Below are 16014 nucleotides of genomic sequence, written 5' to 3' on the forward strand. Positions count from 1 at the left end.
CACTTATATTTCCCCATTATGATGTTCTTATTTTCTTACAATTTCTCCATCTGAGGCCTCTCTATGTGACCCCAGCATTGCTGAGTCCTCCCAGAAGCCAAGTATGCTCTCCCCAGAAGACAGCTCCATCCCCATTGACAAGACCTTCAAGTCCATGTGGGTGCTGCCAGAGCAGCAGGTGGGATACTCCTGCGCACCCCTGCCCCACAAAAATGAAGTATTAGGTCCCCAAGAAGAAAGGTGAATGCAGAGCATCCCCCTGAGCACCTGCCAGAGCAGCTTTTAGCTGGTGCCCCACTGTGCAAGCAGAGACCCCTGAACTGTGGAAGATGCTCTGATCTCTCCCTCATGCAGTTCCTGGTATTAACCCCACTGGCACTCCAGCACGGTTCTGGGGGAGACACTGGTGCTCTCTCCAGGCACCGTTTGGGCTGTGCCAGTGAGCTGATATTGTGCCAGCAGGACAGCCTCAGTGTCCATAAAAATGGTAAGTCCCCAGAGCTGAAACTCTATGGCCCCAAGCTCCACACCTCCAAGACTGCCTGGCACATACCCCCTTTTCCCCTCCTGCAGTACCAGGCCAGCAAGCTGAGCCAGACAGGGACCAATGAAAAGGGATTCTACAACTTTTCCCTGATAGTCAGCAGGAGCTAACACAGTTGACATAGAAGGTGAGGTTAGGGGTCTTCATGCCCCCTGTCTGGCAGCACACAGGCCAGGGATGCTCTGGTAGCCAGCTGCAAACAACCCACTGGACCCTCATTTACCCAAAAAGGCTCATTTCTGCAGAAATTAGGTATTTTGAGAGTGTCCATGATGTCATCAGTGGTTCCTGTGGCTGGTGGTTCTCACTAGCAGGGGTAAGGGATAACCAGGCTCACCGGGGGAGTGTGGCACTGACACCAGCTGCCTCCGTGCCATCCCCTCAGGGGCTGCACCTGCCAGCTGGGGGGCACCTCAGACACACCAATACAGAAAAATTCTTGCTTGACAAAGGTAGGATATAATCAATTCCTAAAGACCCCAACAGTGCACGCTCAGAAAACAAGCTATGAAACTTGCTACTTCCTCCTTGTTTTCCAGTGTTTAGCCTTGTTCTGGTTTTCCTCAGAACTCTGGTCAGTAAAGTTCACATCCTAGCCTGGCTCTCGCCAACAGGTCATTGCAGCAATAGCAGGGCTTGTGTTTGGGGGTTTGGGGTCTGGCCATTCCCACCAGAGATTCAAATGGAATCTGAAAAGTTGCAGATCTGTTGCAAGCACTTCCCCTTCTGTGGTTTCCTTGATATCTCCAGCTCAGCAAAACTGGGAAATCCTGGCATAATTTCCCTGTCATGATGCACTCATTTTCTCTCCTTGAAACTCTGAGTGAATAGGAGGGAAGTAGCAGCAGGGACTGAGCATTGTGAAGAGGAAAACCCTGCAGCCACCCCAGCTCCAGCCCCGCTTGTGTTCCCTCAGCCCCTGCAGTACCATGAAGTTCACAGAAACAAATTGTAGGATCATTTATGTTGGAAAAGACCTTTAAGATCATCAAGCCCAACTGTTAACCTAGCATTACAAAGTTCACCACCAAACTATGTCCCTAAGCACCACATCTACATGTCTTTTAAATATATTTAGGGATGGTGACTCCACCACTTCCCTGAGCAGCCTGTTCCAGTGCTTGACAACCCTTCCAGAAAATAACGTTTTCATAACATGCCCTGGCTCAATGTGAAGCCATTTTTTCTCATCCTGTCACTTGTTACCTGGGAGAAGAGAGCAACCTCCACCTCACTACAGGCCTTTCAAAAAGTTGCAGAGTGGTGCCCCTCAGGAGAGCTTCCTCTTCTACCATCAAAGAAACCTGTGGAAGAGGTTTTACAGTGACTTCTGCGATCCCGAGAGAAGTTTGATAAGAGAATCCATGTCTAACCCTGAAAGAATTTTCTACCAAGGTCATTGACATAGAAACCAAGAAAGAAAGAAGGATAAATAAGAGAAAACTGCAACTGTCTATTGCAATAAGCACCTTGTTTGTCTTTTGTGATCAATAAGTGTAAACTTATGAGTTTTGTAAGAATGTATAGAAAGCATGCATGCTATAATAAAATCTGGTTTGCAGCCTTCTGAAAACGGAGTGTGTTGCTTTGTATTGTGACCATCTCAACTACGACACAAACCCAGCTCCTTCAGCTGCTCCTCATAAGACTTGTTCTCTCTCAAATCTGAAAATCGCAGGCCTGTGGCTGGCACTTCCCTTTCTGCAGTTTCTTCACCTCACATGATATTTATGATAAACTCATTTTATTTCCTGAAATCCTGTGCCCACCCAGTGGTGTGGGTATAAAAGGAGATCAGCGGGAGGAGGGGCTACTGTGCAGAGGAGAGCCTACAGACACCCCAGCTCCAGCCTCGCTCGTGGATCTCTCGGCCTTCCCAGCACCATGAGGGTCCTTGCAGCTGCCCTGGCTGTTCTACTCCTTGTGGCCATCTGCTCCCTGGCTGAGGCTGATCTCAGAGTCTCCAGGAGTGCTCCATCTTTCAAGAATGGTAGGTTCTCCTTCCCCAGGAGAGAGCCCCATCCCCACTGATTAGACCCTCTTGTCTATGGAGAAGGCTGGGAGCAGGTGGTCATCACCAGTGCAGGGACTAAGTCTCAGAGATGGAGGTTTTCAGGGTGCTCCCAGAGGACACAGCACAGGTGATGGCAAATCCTCTGGGAGCCACAGGCAGAGCCTCTGCCGTAGTGTGGGTTCTCACTGGGCCCATCTTTCTTCCCCCACATTAGCCGAAAGCAGCCCCTGCTGCTTGTCCTACGTTTCACGCCCCGTTGCTCGCAGCGTGATCAGCTCTGCCTACATGACCAGCAAAACCTGCCCAAGGCCAGCTGTGGTGTAAGTACCCAACATTGCTGGAGTCCAGGGTGCACCAGCCAGGGCAGGGCCCCAAGGTGTCCAAGATCATCCAGGATGGGGAAGGGTGCTGCCAGGAGGACCTAGCAAAAGCGCCCTGATGCCCTGACTGAGTGCCTCAGTGTTGCAGTTGGATTGTGGGGCCTCCCTGGGGAGTCCCCGGAGGGCAACACTAAGGAACACTTAAACTGAGTGTTTGCTGGTAACAGCCAGCAGGCAGGGAGACTCCACACGGCTCTGAGGGTGCTAATTAGATGAGGGTTTATTGGGGGTCCCACCCCCGGGAGCAGCATGGTTTCTGAGGGAGAAGGGGCAAGGGGGAGGGAGGGGGAGAGAGGGAGAGCCTAGGAGAGAGAAGGGCCAAGAGAGGGTCTGGTCTCCCTCGCACAGCTTAGCGGGGAGATTCCAAGTGGGCGCAGAATAAGACTTGGGCCAATGGGAATACAGAGACGTGATACTTCAGGGGAGCATCGCAGGCTTGGAATAAACCGTACATTTTTGAGGGGTGAGACAGAGCATACCATTAACTAAAATGTAACACCACACCTTAACACTGTTTTTCCCAACAGCCTGATCACCAGGAAGGGGACACAGCTGTGTGCAGACCCCAGTGCCAGCTGGGTGCAGAAATTCTTGGAGGACATGAAGCTTTAGAAGTACTGACTCGTCCCTGCTGCTGCTCCAGGGCAGTGGGCTCAACTCCCACCATGAGACTGCAATAAGAGTGCTTGAGCTGCATCCTTCTTCAAAGGGAAAATTTATTACAATTTCCATACACTTGTCTAACTAAATTTTGCTTGCACAAATGCTTGAATAAAATGTTTGGCTTGTCAAATCCTTTGGGTGTCTCTGAAGTCCCTGCTGGAGCCCCAACATGACAGAAGTGACCATGGGAAGCCTCGTGCCCTCCCCATTCCCTGGTTTCACTGCTACCCACTGTTCAGTGGCCCCATGACAGCTCCCACAGTACTTCCCTCTCTCCAGCCTGGACTCAGCTCCTGCATCCCAGCATGACCCAGACATACCTGTGGGGTGACACTGGCATCTCATCCATTTCTTGGGGCCCTGTCCACACAGCACATGTGAAGCCCAGTAACAAATCTCCTGGGCCAGGCAGCCCTGCTGGGCATCTGCAACCAGCTCTTTGACATGCTTTCCCCAAAGACTAGAGGATGAGGACAGTCTTTGACTACCTGACACCACCACTCCTAGCCCCCTCCTACATTACCCTGCCCCCTGCAGGGGTGGAGCTGAGGTCCTGGTGCTCCTGGGTGCTGCTGTCCCCACACACACACCCGGTGCCACAGTGCTGCCAGAGGAGCAGGCAGGAGCAGGCAGCACTGTCCCCACCACTGACACCACCTCTGTCCTCATGCCACTGCCCAGCACTGGGGACATGAGTGGGACATCACTGCAGGTGACACCAGCTCTGCCCCCGGGCCACACTCTGCTCTGCATCACTTCTGCTTGGGCCAGGACATACAGAACTATACCAAAAACTGGTCACTTGGGGTCACAGAGGTAAGGGCACTGGAGAATGACATCCAACAAGCAAACATAAGCAAACTAATGGTGCTGCAGCCCCTGTTTCTAAAAATTGTTTGTGTAGCTCAAAAACTCAGGCAAACAAATGCATAAAGCTGTGCACAAATACACACAATACTAGAAGAAGATTGAGAACCTGTTGGAGTTTATAGAGCACAGAATTTATTTGCAGAGAGCCTAAAAACTCAATCAGTATTTCAAATGACAGACAAGATTGAACCATGTATTCCAAAATGACTCAGGAATACATACACACACTGTAATAATGACATTAAAAGAAGCTCTAAATCCTAAAATTGATGAGTAGATCTGCACAAGATTTGGGCAAGGCTCATGGACTTCTTTCTGTATCATCAGTTTGCTGTACTTCAAAGCTCAATTCAACTGCTCTTCAATGCAATACATAGTGCAACAATTTTGTCCACTTCTGCAATTCAGTCTTATAGCAACAGCTTCTAGGTTAATAACACTGAAAATCCCTGACTTAGGAAGAATGTGAAAGAGAAAACACAAGACATTTATATTACTTACAAGGCAAAAACAACAGTCCAGTAAAAATCCTCCCTGGGGCACTGTTTTCACAAATCTCATTACAGTTTAGGCAATCTATTGGTTCTTATAAATATACCAACCCGGGATTAAATACTGTGCATTTTCACAGCATCATGGAGCTTTTGTCTTAATACAGCTTGACTTAATCCCCTCCCAAAATTGCCTGTTGACCACTGCACTCTTTGGCTCCCTGGGGAGGACGCACTGAGGTGGGAGGTTGGCACCATCAGGAGCGGCTCTCCTGCCCAAGAGCTGCAGTGTGAGCACACACCAGAGCCATTCCCACGCTTCACCCCTGGAGAACAACCCAACCCTGGTGTCCCTGCATTCCCCACAAGCCTCCTGCCCACACCACCATCCATCCCTCTGTGCTGTCCCGGGTACTGCAGGTGTTCTTCTCTGCCACCGCCAAGGGAGCACGGGGGAACCGCTCCCCATCCTTCTCTTCCATTCCCCGAGCTGCCTCGTCTTTTTATGTGTACTCTTGGACATTGTGTTAATATCTGAAAACTTTGTTTGGTGAAAGTAGTGGTGTTCGCCCACTGTGTCCCCTTGTTCTCACACAGCTGACATCAACACCAAGTGTTGGGGGGGAAATTACTCATAAAGCGTGCTATATTCAGCATGTTTTGTGAAGCAAGCACTGAGGAGAATGAGGAGAACGGCACGAAGAGAAACAGCTCAAACCTAACCCCTCTCACGCCCCCCAGACCCAAAGCAGACTGGATTTCCGACCCTCGCCGGCCCCGCCACAGCTCTTCGGCACCGACCTCCCGTCCCCAGCCGGGGGAGGGACGCGGGTCCCGCACGGCATCTCGGGAGTTGTAGTTCTCCGCGCGGCTCGACATGGCGGCTATGCGGGTGCTGCCGGCCCTCGCCGCCGCGCTGCTCCTTGCTGCCGCCGGCCAGGCCAGCAAATACTCCCGGGAGGCCAACGAGGGACTGGCGGCCGCCGACGGCAAGCGGCGGGAGGCCGGAGAGTTCCGGGTGGTGAGGCTGAACCAGATCTGGGAGAAGGCGCAGCGGGTGAGTGGGGCGGCGCGGGGCGATGGCGGTGCTCGGAGGCAGCTCCGAGGTCGGGCCCGGCCGCTTCAGACACTCATTCCCCGTCAGGGAGATGGGGAGGAGCGGGGACCTGTGTGTGAGGAGAGGCCGAGGCTGTCTGGCCCCGGCTCGGGGCTGCGGTTGCTTTTGTTCTGTTTCGGGCATGGCTGTCCCGACCGTCACGCAGCGAGCGCTCCGCTCAACCCCGCGCCGGGCGGCTGTGCCGGCGGCGGGGAGCAGCCTTGTCCCGGGAGAGGCTGTGTGTCTGACCCTGGGAGGTGTTCCCCTGCCCGGGTTTAAATGCAGCAGCTAAACCACATGCCCAGGAAGTGGGAAGAGAGGGGGAAGCCCCCATGGTGCCGTGTAGGATCTGCGCTTGGCTCCAGAGCTCGCTGGGTGGATGCTTTAGCCGTGTTGTTCAGGACTGTGATGCTCTCATGTGTCTGAAGGCCTCTGTTCCTGCCCGGCACAGGGCAGAAGTTCACTGCAGGAGAAGAGGAAACCTCCGCCCTGGTGGTTGTGTCGCCTACATCCACATCAAGTGATGTAGACAAATGCGAGAGGACCAGCAAATGGGTTTCACCATTCCCAGATGATAGCTTTAATTTTGACAGTGAGTCAAAACGGTACTTGAGTTTCTCTCACAGTGGACTACAAAAAATGTTTAATTAAAGTGAAAATACAGTCAAATTATTTCATTACAGTGGAAATATCTACTTAGAACTAAAAAGAAGAGCTGCAATGGGAAGAGAAGAATGCACTGCAGATATGCCCTGAATATTGTGGACCATGGGAATTAGGGTGATGACTAGTAAAGGTTCAGTTCTTTCAAGGAACGAAATATAGTTAAAATTTATTTTGGATCTTCTGTATTCTGAATAGCCTGAGCTATTGAATTGGAGGTAGGACATCCCTGGGTTCAGCCAAAAACTAGAACCCTGCCATAGTGCTCCCTCCCAATGTGCTAAAGGAGAGTATGAAAATTACTCCTTTCCTCGGTGGGAGACAGATGGAATGGGGCATAGGAAGGTGTGTTAGTGAAACTCCAGCTGTTGAACTGACAGCTGAAAAATAAAACACTGAGACGAGAAATAATCTATAATGACAGTAATGAGTCAGTTACCTCTCACCTTTCCAATTACAGTCTCTTCTCATGTTCATACCTGGCTCTTCTGGAATTAAAATTTGAGGTGCTTTACGTCATCTATGTTAAGATGCTAAAATATAAAATGGATTAATTCTGCCAGTAAGAAACTAAAACTTAGTAAATTCTGTATGTGCGAGCTGGATTTTAGAGATGCAAAACTCACTTGAACGAAATTTGCCACCATCTAAACTTCACTTTTGAGTACAATTGTCACCCAGCATGTGCTTTACAAAGTGATTTTTCAGTATGTCTGGGCAATATATTAATTAAGAGGAAAATTTTGCCTGTGTGTTACATCTGATTTGAAATACTTCCATGTATCAGTGCAGAACTCTTCATTCCTTTATTTTGGTAGTAATAGAGAAACTACTGAGAACAGGGAACTTCTTTGTTTTGACATAAAAGTCAGATACTGCAATTTAGCATTGCAACACACAGCTGGAGAAGCTGTCCTTAAAAAAGCCCCAAAACATTACTTAATGGGACCAGAAGCTGGCAACCCAGACTTTCTTCTTGTTTTCCTGAGGGTGAATGGGAGGGAGTGCTTGATCTTTCTCCAGGATGTCTTTTCATAAATAGTAAATTTGTAGTAAAGAGCTCTTTCCTCTTGGAGGCAAGAGTGTAGGTAAGAATGTTGCAGGTAATCATTGTAGCCAGCCCAACAGCAAATGATGTAATTGTTGTAAAGTTCAACAAGTTTCCAGCACTCATTCCCAGAATTGCCAGATGCCCATCATGGGTGTTAATGTCCAGGCAGCATAAGGATTGAGGAATAAGGAATGAGTTTGAGGAGCTTGTTGTTTGGTTATTTAATCATTAAACTTAACTTTTCACCTCTGCTTCTAGTTAGTTACTCCTGCATGTGAGTGGTGTGAGTAAAGTGATGAGGAGTCTTACCATTGACATTTTTTACCTGGTGTACTCAGGGTCCGACGTGGGATAACCTTCCTTAAAGGAAGTGGATCTTGAACTGAATACTTTAACTTATGTATCCACTCTGTATTACATTAATAATATATTACATATATTACATATATGTAATATTACATATTATTATATTATATATTACATATTATATATATCATATATTACATGTATATTACATATGTTATATATTACATTGATAATGTATTACATTAATAAGGGCTTCCAAAAGCTTTCAAAGGATTTATAATGCTTATAAGGACACTTACTTTAGTTTCCTACTAAATTATAATGAGAATTAGAAAAATATTGCTCTAATTGGGAGACATTTGAGTAGAATCTTGTTTTCTCTTAAGGAATAGTGGGCTTAATGTAGTTCCTTAGTGTTTATTAAGACTTTAATATGTTTGATTAATGATGTCTGCAGACTTTATGTTTAGAAGTTCTAATATTCTTTTCTATAACTTCTAGAAAACAGAAAGCTGTACATGTTTATGTGCTTGCACTAACTGCAGAAGGACTCTAACATAAACTGCACTGTGTAATCTTTTATACAGTAGTGTGTTTCTGATGACGAGGTCACATATAAAAGATTTTATTTTATTATATTTGCAGTAGTTTACTAGATTTAGGAGCTAAATTATTTCTTACCTAATTATGCCTGGCTATTTATTCCTGTATTTCCTCAGCCCAACTACTTATGATGTCCACGCTACTTGAACACTGACTAGTATTAGAGTACATAACTACCAAAGACTAAATGAATGCTAGGTCAGCTTGAAATTTGGTGAGCTACAGAGAAAACTACCAACTACCAAGACACTTGGCCATTCCTTTCACAATTTGTAGCAAACCTTTCATTCAGTCTTCAGGGCACAATTCTTGCTGAGCAAAGTGATACTTGGTGCCACTGCAGCAGTGACACTTGGGCTGTCCAGGTCATCCTGCATCAGAACAGTAAATAAGTACATGATTAAGGTTTTTCTTTTACTCAGCACATACTAAGAACCATAAATAAAGTGGTTCCTTCTAAGTGCTATGTTTATGTAAAGCAGTTCCCCAAAATTACATGGTAAAGGACACAGCAGGGACACTCCTTTGCTTTAGTATTATTAGAGGGATCAGAAATTTTAATGTGTTCTATAAGTATTTTATTTACCTGTGATTCTAACTGCTCTAGATTTTAGTAATTTCAGTAAGCCAAGTGCAAAATGCAGAGGAAAAAAATAGTTTAAAAATCAAAATAATTGTATGCTGTGGCACAAGATTAATTAATAGGACAGCCTATGATGGAAACATGAACAATGATGTGGACACTTTCCTGAATTCTTGTCAATAGGAAGTGCATCAGCTTAAAGTAATTACACTTTTCCTAATTACTTTAAAATAGCCTACTGACACACAAAGGAACGACTGAATCTTTTCAGTATCATTCAGATGTTTAAAAACAGTACTGAGCTCTGAGTCTGTGCTTATTAAACATACTCCTTCCTCACTGAAAATGAGAATTTTTGTAATCTGTTAGCTGGTTTTAATCATAAAAAAAACCCTCCAATAGATAAACTTGTGCTAGGACTGATGAGCCCAGGTGGTTTCCAGCTGGATCTGAGCTCCCAGGAGCTGGGCATGCAGTAGCTGGAGGGGTTTTATCGCCTCTCTTCTCTGGGCTTCTCCTCACCTCACCACCTGTTTTTGACCACATAGACACAAAAAAAAAAAAAAAAAAAAAAAAAGGTGGTTCTGAAGTATTAAGATGGTTTGTTACATTTATTTGTTTTAAGCTGAATAACTAAGGTGACTAAAATCTGGAAGTTCAGGATCAACTCACAGCAGTGCTGCTTAGCCAACCACATGTTAATCATTGTTCCTGTTTTCTCTGTAGCTCACAAAATTTCAAGATGACCTAGCATTCATTTAAACTAACTTTTTTTTTTTCTATCTTCAGCCGCAGTGTTTTACCTTTTTTTTTTTTCCTAGTATCTTAGACAGGAATACCTCTGGGTTTTGTGTGTTTTAGTGGCATAAAACATAAACCATGTTAAGAAATTATGTGAGAATATTTTTTTTCATTTTGATCATAGTAAAAATTGCTGATGAAGTGTCTCTTTGACCTGCAAGGCCATCCTCAGTGACCTGGTAAACTGAAAAATTGTACTAACCAATAAAGTTTTTCAACTCACTATAACTGTATGGTTGGAAGATGGTCCACAAGAAAGCACATGTGGTGACAATGGCATGTTGTTTGAGAAGAATTGCTGTGCCATACTGGTTATTATGTATCTGTACTGGTTCCTGAGGTAGCTCTGAAGCAAAAGGGGACTCGACATAACTAAATATAAACTTTTTTGTGTTCTTGTTAGCTCCACCTCTCTGCTGTGAAACTGGCGGAGTTGCATAGTGATCTAAAAATACAAGAAAAGGATGAGCTGAGCTGGAAAAAGCTAAAGGCTGAAGGGCTGGATGAAGATGGAGAGAAGGAAGCCAAGCTCAGACGAAACTTAAATGGTAAGGACCATCTTGGAAAGAAGGAGTTTAAACTTTGCATCACACACACACATGGTTAGACACTTGTGTTTAAACTATTCAACAACAGGTTGTCTTTGTGGAGCACATTGAGCACACAAGTGCTTTGCAGGTCAGTAGGGAGCTGCAGGAGCCTAACAGAGTCCTTTGCTCCCAATAATTTCAGAAGAGGTCACCTGGGACCACTGTGTCTTGAGCTGTTCGCTGCTCCTCCATGAGCTGCAAAGTCCAGCTCTGCAAGCCACAGATGTAGCCCATCTCTCACCTTCCATGCACCACAGTTAGTTCTCATGCTTCTGTATCTTCTATTCCCTTGCAGTCATTATGACTAAATATGGAATGAATGGAAAGAAGGACTCTCAGCTAGTTGATACCAACTATATTAAAGATGGCACAGAAAGTGACACACTAGATGATCCAAGACTGGAAAAATTATGGAGCAAGGTGAGTAAGATTTCCAGGAACTGGAGTGTAGGAAATCAGTATTTCTTCACTGAACTCTTAGCTGTGTCTTCTGAGAGCACTCAGACTTGGAAATTAATGGCTTTACTACTCTTTTGTTAAGTACTGAACAAAGCTGCCTTGCTCTGTAGCTCACATCTTTGTGCCCTGAGAGAAGCCCACCTGCATCCAGACCATCCAGCTGTGGCAGTTTGTCTTTGGCAAATAAAACACCCACATTAATCTGAAGGGTGGAGTCTGGGTCCCCTGAGGTCAGACAGACCTGAACTCATGGTTTTCCTTAGTGTGACTGTCACACTGTGTGGTAGTATATCTATGGTGTTTTTCCTGGTTTTCTTAATGTTGTTTGTGGATGTTTTAAAAAGATGCATTTAAAATAGAACCATTTTGTAGACTGTCTAAAAGTGAAGTGTATTGTGGGGAAGGGTTTTGAATAAGGGCTTTCTCAACCTAGTATTCAACTGAAAATTTTCAGGATTTGCATTCATGCATAAAAAGTGAAAGATGTATTGTCAAGTTTAGGCAGTTAAAACTGGCAAAGTTATAATCTTCAGAAATTAAATAATTCAAATTTTAAGAAGCAACTAGTCAGGTAAATCTAAAGAATTCTCCCATGAGTCTAGTGCAGTGATAGTAAAGCAGAAAAAAGGTTTGCTGGATTTTAAAATGTTACTGTCACTAGATACAGCTTTGGCAAGGAACATGATGTCCTGTGCTTTGGGGAACAGTAAAGTGCAATAGGAGAAATATTCCCTAAGCAAAAAAAAAAGGCGGTCTGAATAGGTTTCAAAAACATTCACTTTTGATCAGGCATTGCAGCAAGTATGCCACCAGATTTGTCCCAGCTGTGTGAGCAGGGCTTACTTAATAGTTAGAGAGCAAGTGCACAGCAGAGTGATAAAATCTTCACATGACTGTGTTTAATATCAGGCTGCATCCCTCATGCAAGTGGTTCCCTTACAGTTGTCTGTGGAGCTCCATGGCCCTTATTTCTACATTAAATTGTTTCCCATGGAACAGAAATGCCAGACACACTTCACTGGGTAGTCCATAACAAGCCCAGCTTTATAAGTCTGAAGCAAACTTCTTTTGACATGATTAAATGCATCTTATCCATCAACATCTAAATCCTGACCACATACAAATATTAAGAGAATTAAAACAAAAGATCTAAAGAAAAGCTGCACTTAATTTTCTAAATGTGGTGAGAAGTGGGAAGACGTTTTGGCAGTTGAGGGCACTTAAAGCATTTGGCCTGGAAAGGATAATGAGCTCATGTTTCTTTCAGGCTAAGACCTCTGGGAAGTTCTCTGATGAGGAATTGGATAAGCTTTGGCGAGAATTTAAGCATCACAAAGAAAAGATTCGTGAATACAATATTCTGCTGGAGACTGTGAGCAGAACAGAAGGTGCCTGAACATTTCTCTGATGTTTCAAGATCAGTACATCTCTTTTCTCTGCCCATTGTTTCCATCACTTCCAAATTTCTTTGAAACTCCTCACATTTCTGTCAGAACCACTTGCAGGTGCTGGCATTTTCCAGGGTTTAGTTCTGCATTAGCTGCCAAAATTCTTGACCTGGCCTGATGGCCATTGCAGTTTAAAGGAAATTATGGAGCAAGCCTAAGTTCACTGCTGCAAAATGCGATTCTAAAGTCTGCACAAAATGCATGCTTTATCTCACCATCTTTATTTGCACTCAAATCCTAAGCACTTAGCATTTTTTATTCACCTCAGATTTGGGGGATTTCTGGCGTTTTTGAGCTATCAAGATTTGACCCACAATCAATAATACTTACTGTTCTTCAACAGATATGCACAAAAATGTTATCAATCCATCCGAGGAGAACCTGGTGAAAGAGGAAATCTTGCACAACAAACACAGAGAACTCAAGGAGAAGTTAAGAAGCATCAATCAGGGGTTTGAACGTTTGCGAAAAGTCAGTCACCAGGGATATGACACAACCAGTGGTACGATACAGCGGGGTCTGTGCTTCCTTGGGATTCATTTATTTTTAAAAAATTAAAATCATTGGGCAAGGGCATAGTCACAGTATCACAGTGTGTCGTGTACCACAGTGGGCTGAAGAGATAGAGCCAGCCAGTCCTGTTTAGAACCAAACACTGGAAGCCTATTGAAAGCATAGTCAGTGTGTTAAGAGGATAGTTCTGTCTTCCTTGCCCTCATCAGAAGGGATATTGCCCCCCCAGGAGGGCAAGTAGATGAGACAACATGCAGAGCAAGCAATGCCTTTATCCACTTCCTCAGGTTTGACTTTTTTGCTTTTAAAAACCTGCTTGTTTTACCTAGTACTAGTATCTAGTTTTATGCAGTACTTGGATACTTTCCCTTTTCATCTAAATAGATCTATTAGAAATGCAGTGCTTATTGTCTCTGTTCTTAACTATATGTATGTGAGAAAGCATCTCTCTTCATCTTTTATAGAAGTTGGGCATTAAAAGCATTGTGTCCAGATTTTCATTTTGTTATATGTGTTTGTTTAGAATTTGAAGAACCAAGAGTGATTGATTTGTGGGACATGGCCAAATCAGCTAATTTCACTGAGAAAGAACTTGAATCTTTTCGGGTAGGTAGAATTCCAGTGACTTCTCTTGAAGAAAGATATTTTGCCGCATAAAGAAACACTTGCTGTTACTCTGATTGCAGCAACTTCTGTATTACCCTCCAGCCACCATAAAAAAGTCATGCTGCCTTTTGAATACTTCAGATATATAGACATGTGTATAACTTAATCATATGCTGGTTCTGTTATAATCAGCAGAATGAAAATTCTGCATCCTCTCAAAACAACTGTTGCATATTTTGAATCTCTGAAAGATCAGGTTCCTCTTCTTTGTTGTCAAGGCACCAGATTTACCCCTCTTACGAATGTCTTAATTATGTCCTTGGGAAGCACTGCAATCTCTATACCCAGCAATTTTCCTCTCATGCTCATCTCTTGTACTGTTAACTTCCCATGTTGGAACTGTGTTGAGCTGACACAAAGCTATTGTGATAAGGAAATAATAGAGAAAATAATAGAGAAATAATAGAGAAATCCATTCCTGTGCAATTCATACCACTTTTATTCAATTCAAGTTATATAAAGATTTGATTTTTTTTTTTTAAATCTGACTCTGCCTGTTTATCAGATTTTAAAAAGAGGCTTTTTTAAAAATTGGTCTCTCTCCCCTCAGTCTACTGTTCTTATGCCTAAATTTTTGCTTGGTGTTTTCTGCTCTCATCTTGTAGCACCTCACAGCCACCCACAGTCTCCTTTTGAGGACTCTGCAGTGGGTCGTTTTCAGCACTGCTTTCAAAATCAGCAGTCTGGTGGTGATGGTAATGGGTTGTCCAGACATTCTTAAGAAGCAGGGAACTGAAAAAGCCTTCTGCTCCTGACTTAGTAAAGTATCATTAGGAGTGTCTTGGCAAGAGAAAGGAAGGCTTGGAAAACAACTCTTCTGAAGCTGTGTGTATTTGTTATCTTAGGAGGAGCTGAAACATTTTGAAGCAAAAATTGAAAAGCACCATCATTACCAGAAACAATTAGAGATTTCACACCAGAAACTGAAGCACGTAGAGGGAACTGGAGACAAGGATCATCTGAACAGAAACAAAGAGAAATATGCCATGCTTCAAGAAAAGACAAAAGAACTAGGATATAAGGTCTGTATAAATCCAGTGTTACATACATGTTGAAAGTTTAACTCAGTAGCAGAGGGGAAGTAGATTATCCAGTGCTGATTTTTCATGCAAGCTGAATGAATTCCAGAAGGGGAGTTCAAGACACATCTGTTCTCCATGTTTAGTACAGCATATACATAATTGTTTTTTATAAACATAATTCTAAAAGGCCTGAAATCTTCCTGCTCTCTGCTCTTTCTGTTGTTACAAATACTCGTAGCAAAATCTGAATATATTACTATATTGATAATTTATTGTCTTCCTGAAATGTATTTTATGTGTTTTGTTTTCCTGATAGGTAAAGAAGCACTTGCAAGACTTATCCAGCAGAATCTCTCAAGGTCTTCAACACAATGAACTATAAGAATTTGTTCTGCTTCATGGGATCAGTCTATTAACACAAAGCAGTTAATGTGGTTTTTGAACAGGGCTTACCAAGGAGTCCTTCTGAAATAGTAAGGATTGAACAGAGTGTCCTGTAATATTTTTTTGTCTACTTAATTACCAATTTTGTATTTGCACTGTAAAATTAAATTATTAGATTAAATACTTAGGTTGCACATCTTGGATCATAAAAATCTTACTTCTGAATCAAGTAGCAGCCTTTGAAATAATCAGTTTTGTCAAAAGGAAAAAATATGTGAACTCTCAAAGGATTTCTGCTAGTAAAAAAATACTAATCTTATAGTCAGGTAAGGTATTCTGATCAATGAAAGCAAACACTGAGGTACAGGAAGGTTAAGCAGAGACTTGAAAAGTCTTTATTTCAATCCTTGGCCTATTACATTTCCTACTTAAGGTTACAAAAATATTTTTACTGACTTTGAGCAGTGGCTCAGAGCTGCACTGCTGCACTGTAAATGAATCTTTCCTGTGAGAGGGGGAGGGAGTAACAAGGGAACAAGTACTGAGGTCAGTTTACACAGTTTAGTTATTGACTAACATGTGTGTGTACAATTATCTTGTTCACGGTTGCTTTGGTTTTGCTACACTTGGTCATTAAAAAAAATCAAAACGAATACTGGTGAGGCTTTTTTTTCACCTTCCGTTTCATATAGTGAGAAGTAACCAGACCTGGTTTTTGAGCATGTTGCTAATTCCTGTAATGTTCATTCACACATCAGCTTTTAAGAGAGAGGAGGGGTAGTTTTGCACCACAAGGATGTGTTTCTATGTTCTGAATAGGCAGAAAGATTTCTAAAGCAGCTTATCTCTGAGTGTATATTTCAGTGC

At 43.6% G+C, this 16014-nt stretch overlaps 2 protein-coding genes across 2 annotated transcripts; both read left to right on the plus strand.

Moving 5' to 3' along the window:
• Positions 1–2365: 2365 nt before the first annotated feature.
• Positions 2366–3731, plus strand: LOC121335100 (C-C motif chemokine 3-like). Its single transcript, XM_041402897.1, has 3 exons — positions 2366–2534; positions 2773–2878; positions 3466–3731. The coding sequence occupies exons 1-3, from the start codon at positions 2429–2431 to the stop codon at positions 3548–3550; spliced, it is 297 nt and encodes a 98-aa protein (XP_041258831.1). The 5' UTR covers positions 2366–2428; the 3' UTR covers positions 3551–3731.
• Positions 3732–5796: 2065 nt separating this feature from the next.
• Positions 5797–15797, plus strand: LRPAP1 (LDL receptor related protein associated protein 1). The gene is made up of 8 exons (XM_041403063.1): positions 5797–6019; positions 10469–10613; positions 10951–11075; positions 12382–12502; positions 12906–13064; positions 13599–13681; positions 14587–14763; positions 15080–15797. The coding sequence occupies exons 1-8, from the start codon at positions 5840–5842 to the stop codon at positions 15143–15145; spliced, it is 1056 nt and encodes a 351-aa protein (XP_041258997.1). The 5' UTR covers positions 5797–5839; the 3' UTR covers positions 15146–15797.
• Positions 15798–16014: the final 217 nt, after the last annotated feature.

This window comes from Onychostruthus taczanowskii, unplaced genomic scaffold, assembly GCF_017590055.1.
Source record: "Onychostruthus taczanowskii isolate IOZ18803 unplaced genomic scaffold, ASM1759005v1 scaffold2, whole genome shotgun sequence".
NCBI lineage: Eukaryota > Metazoa > Chordata > Aves > Passeriformes > Passeridae > Onychostruthus > Onychostruthus taczanowskii.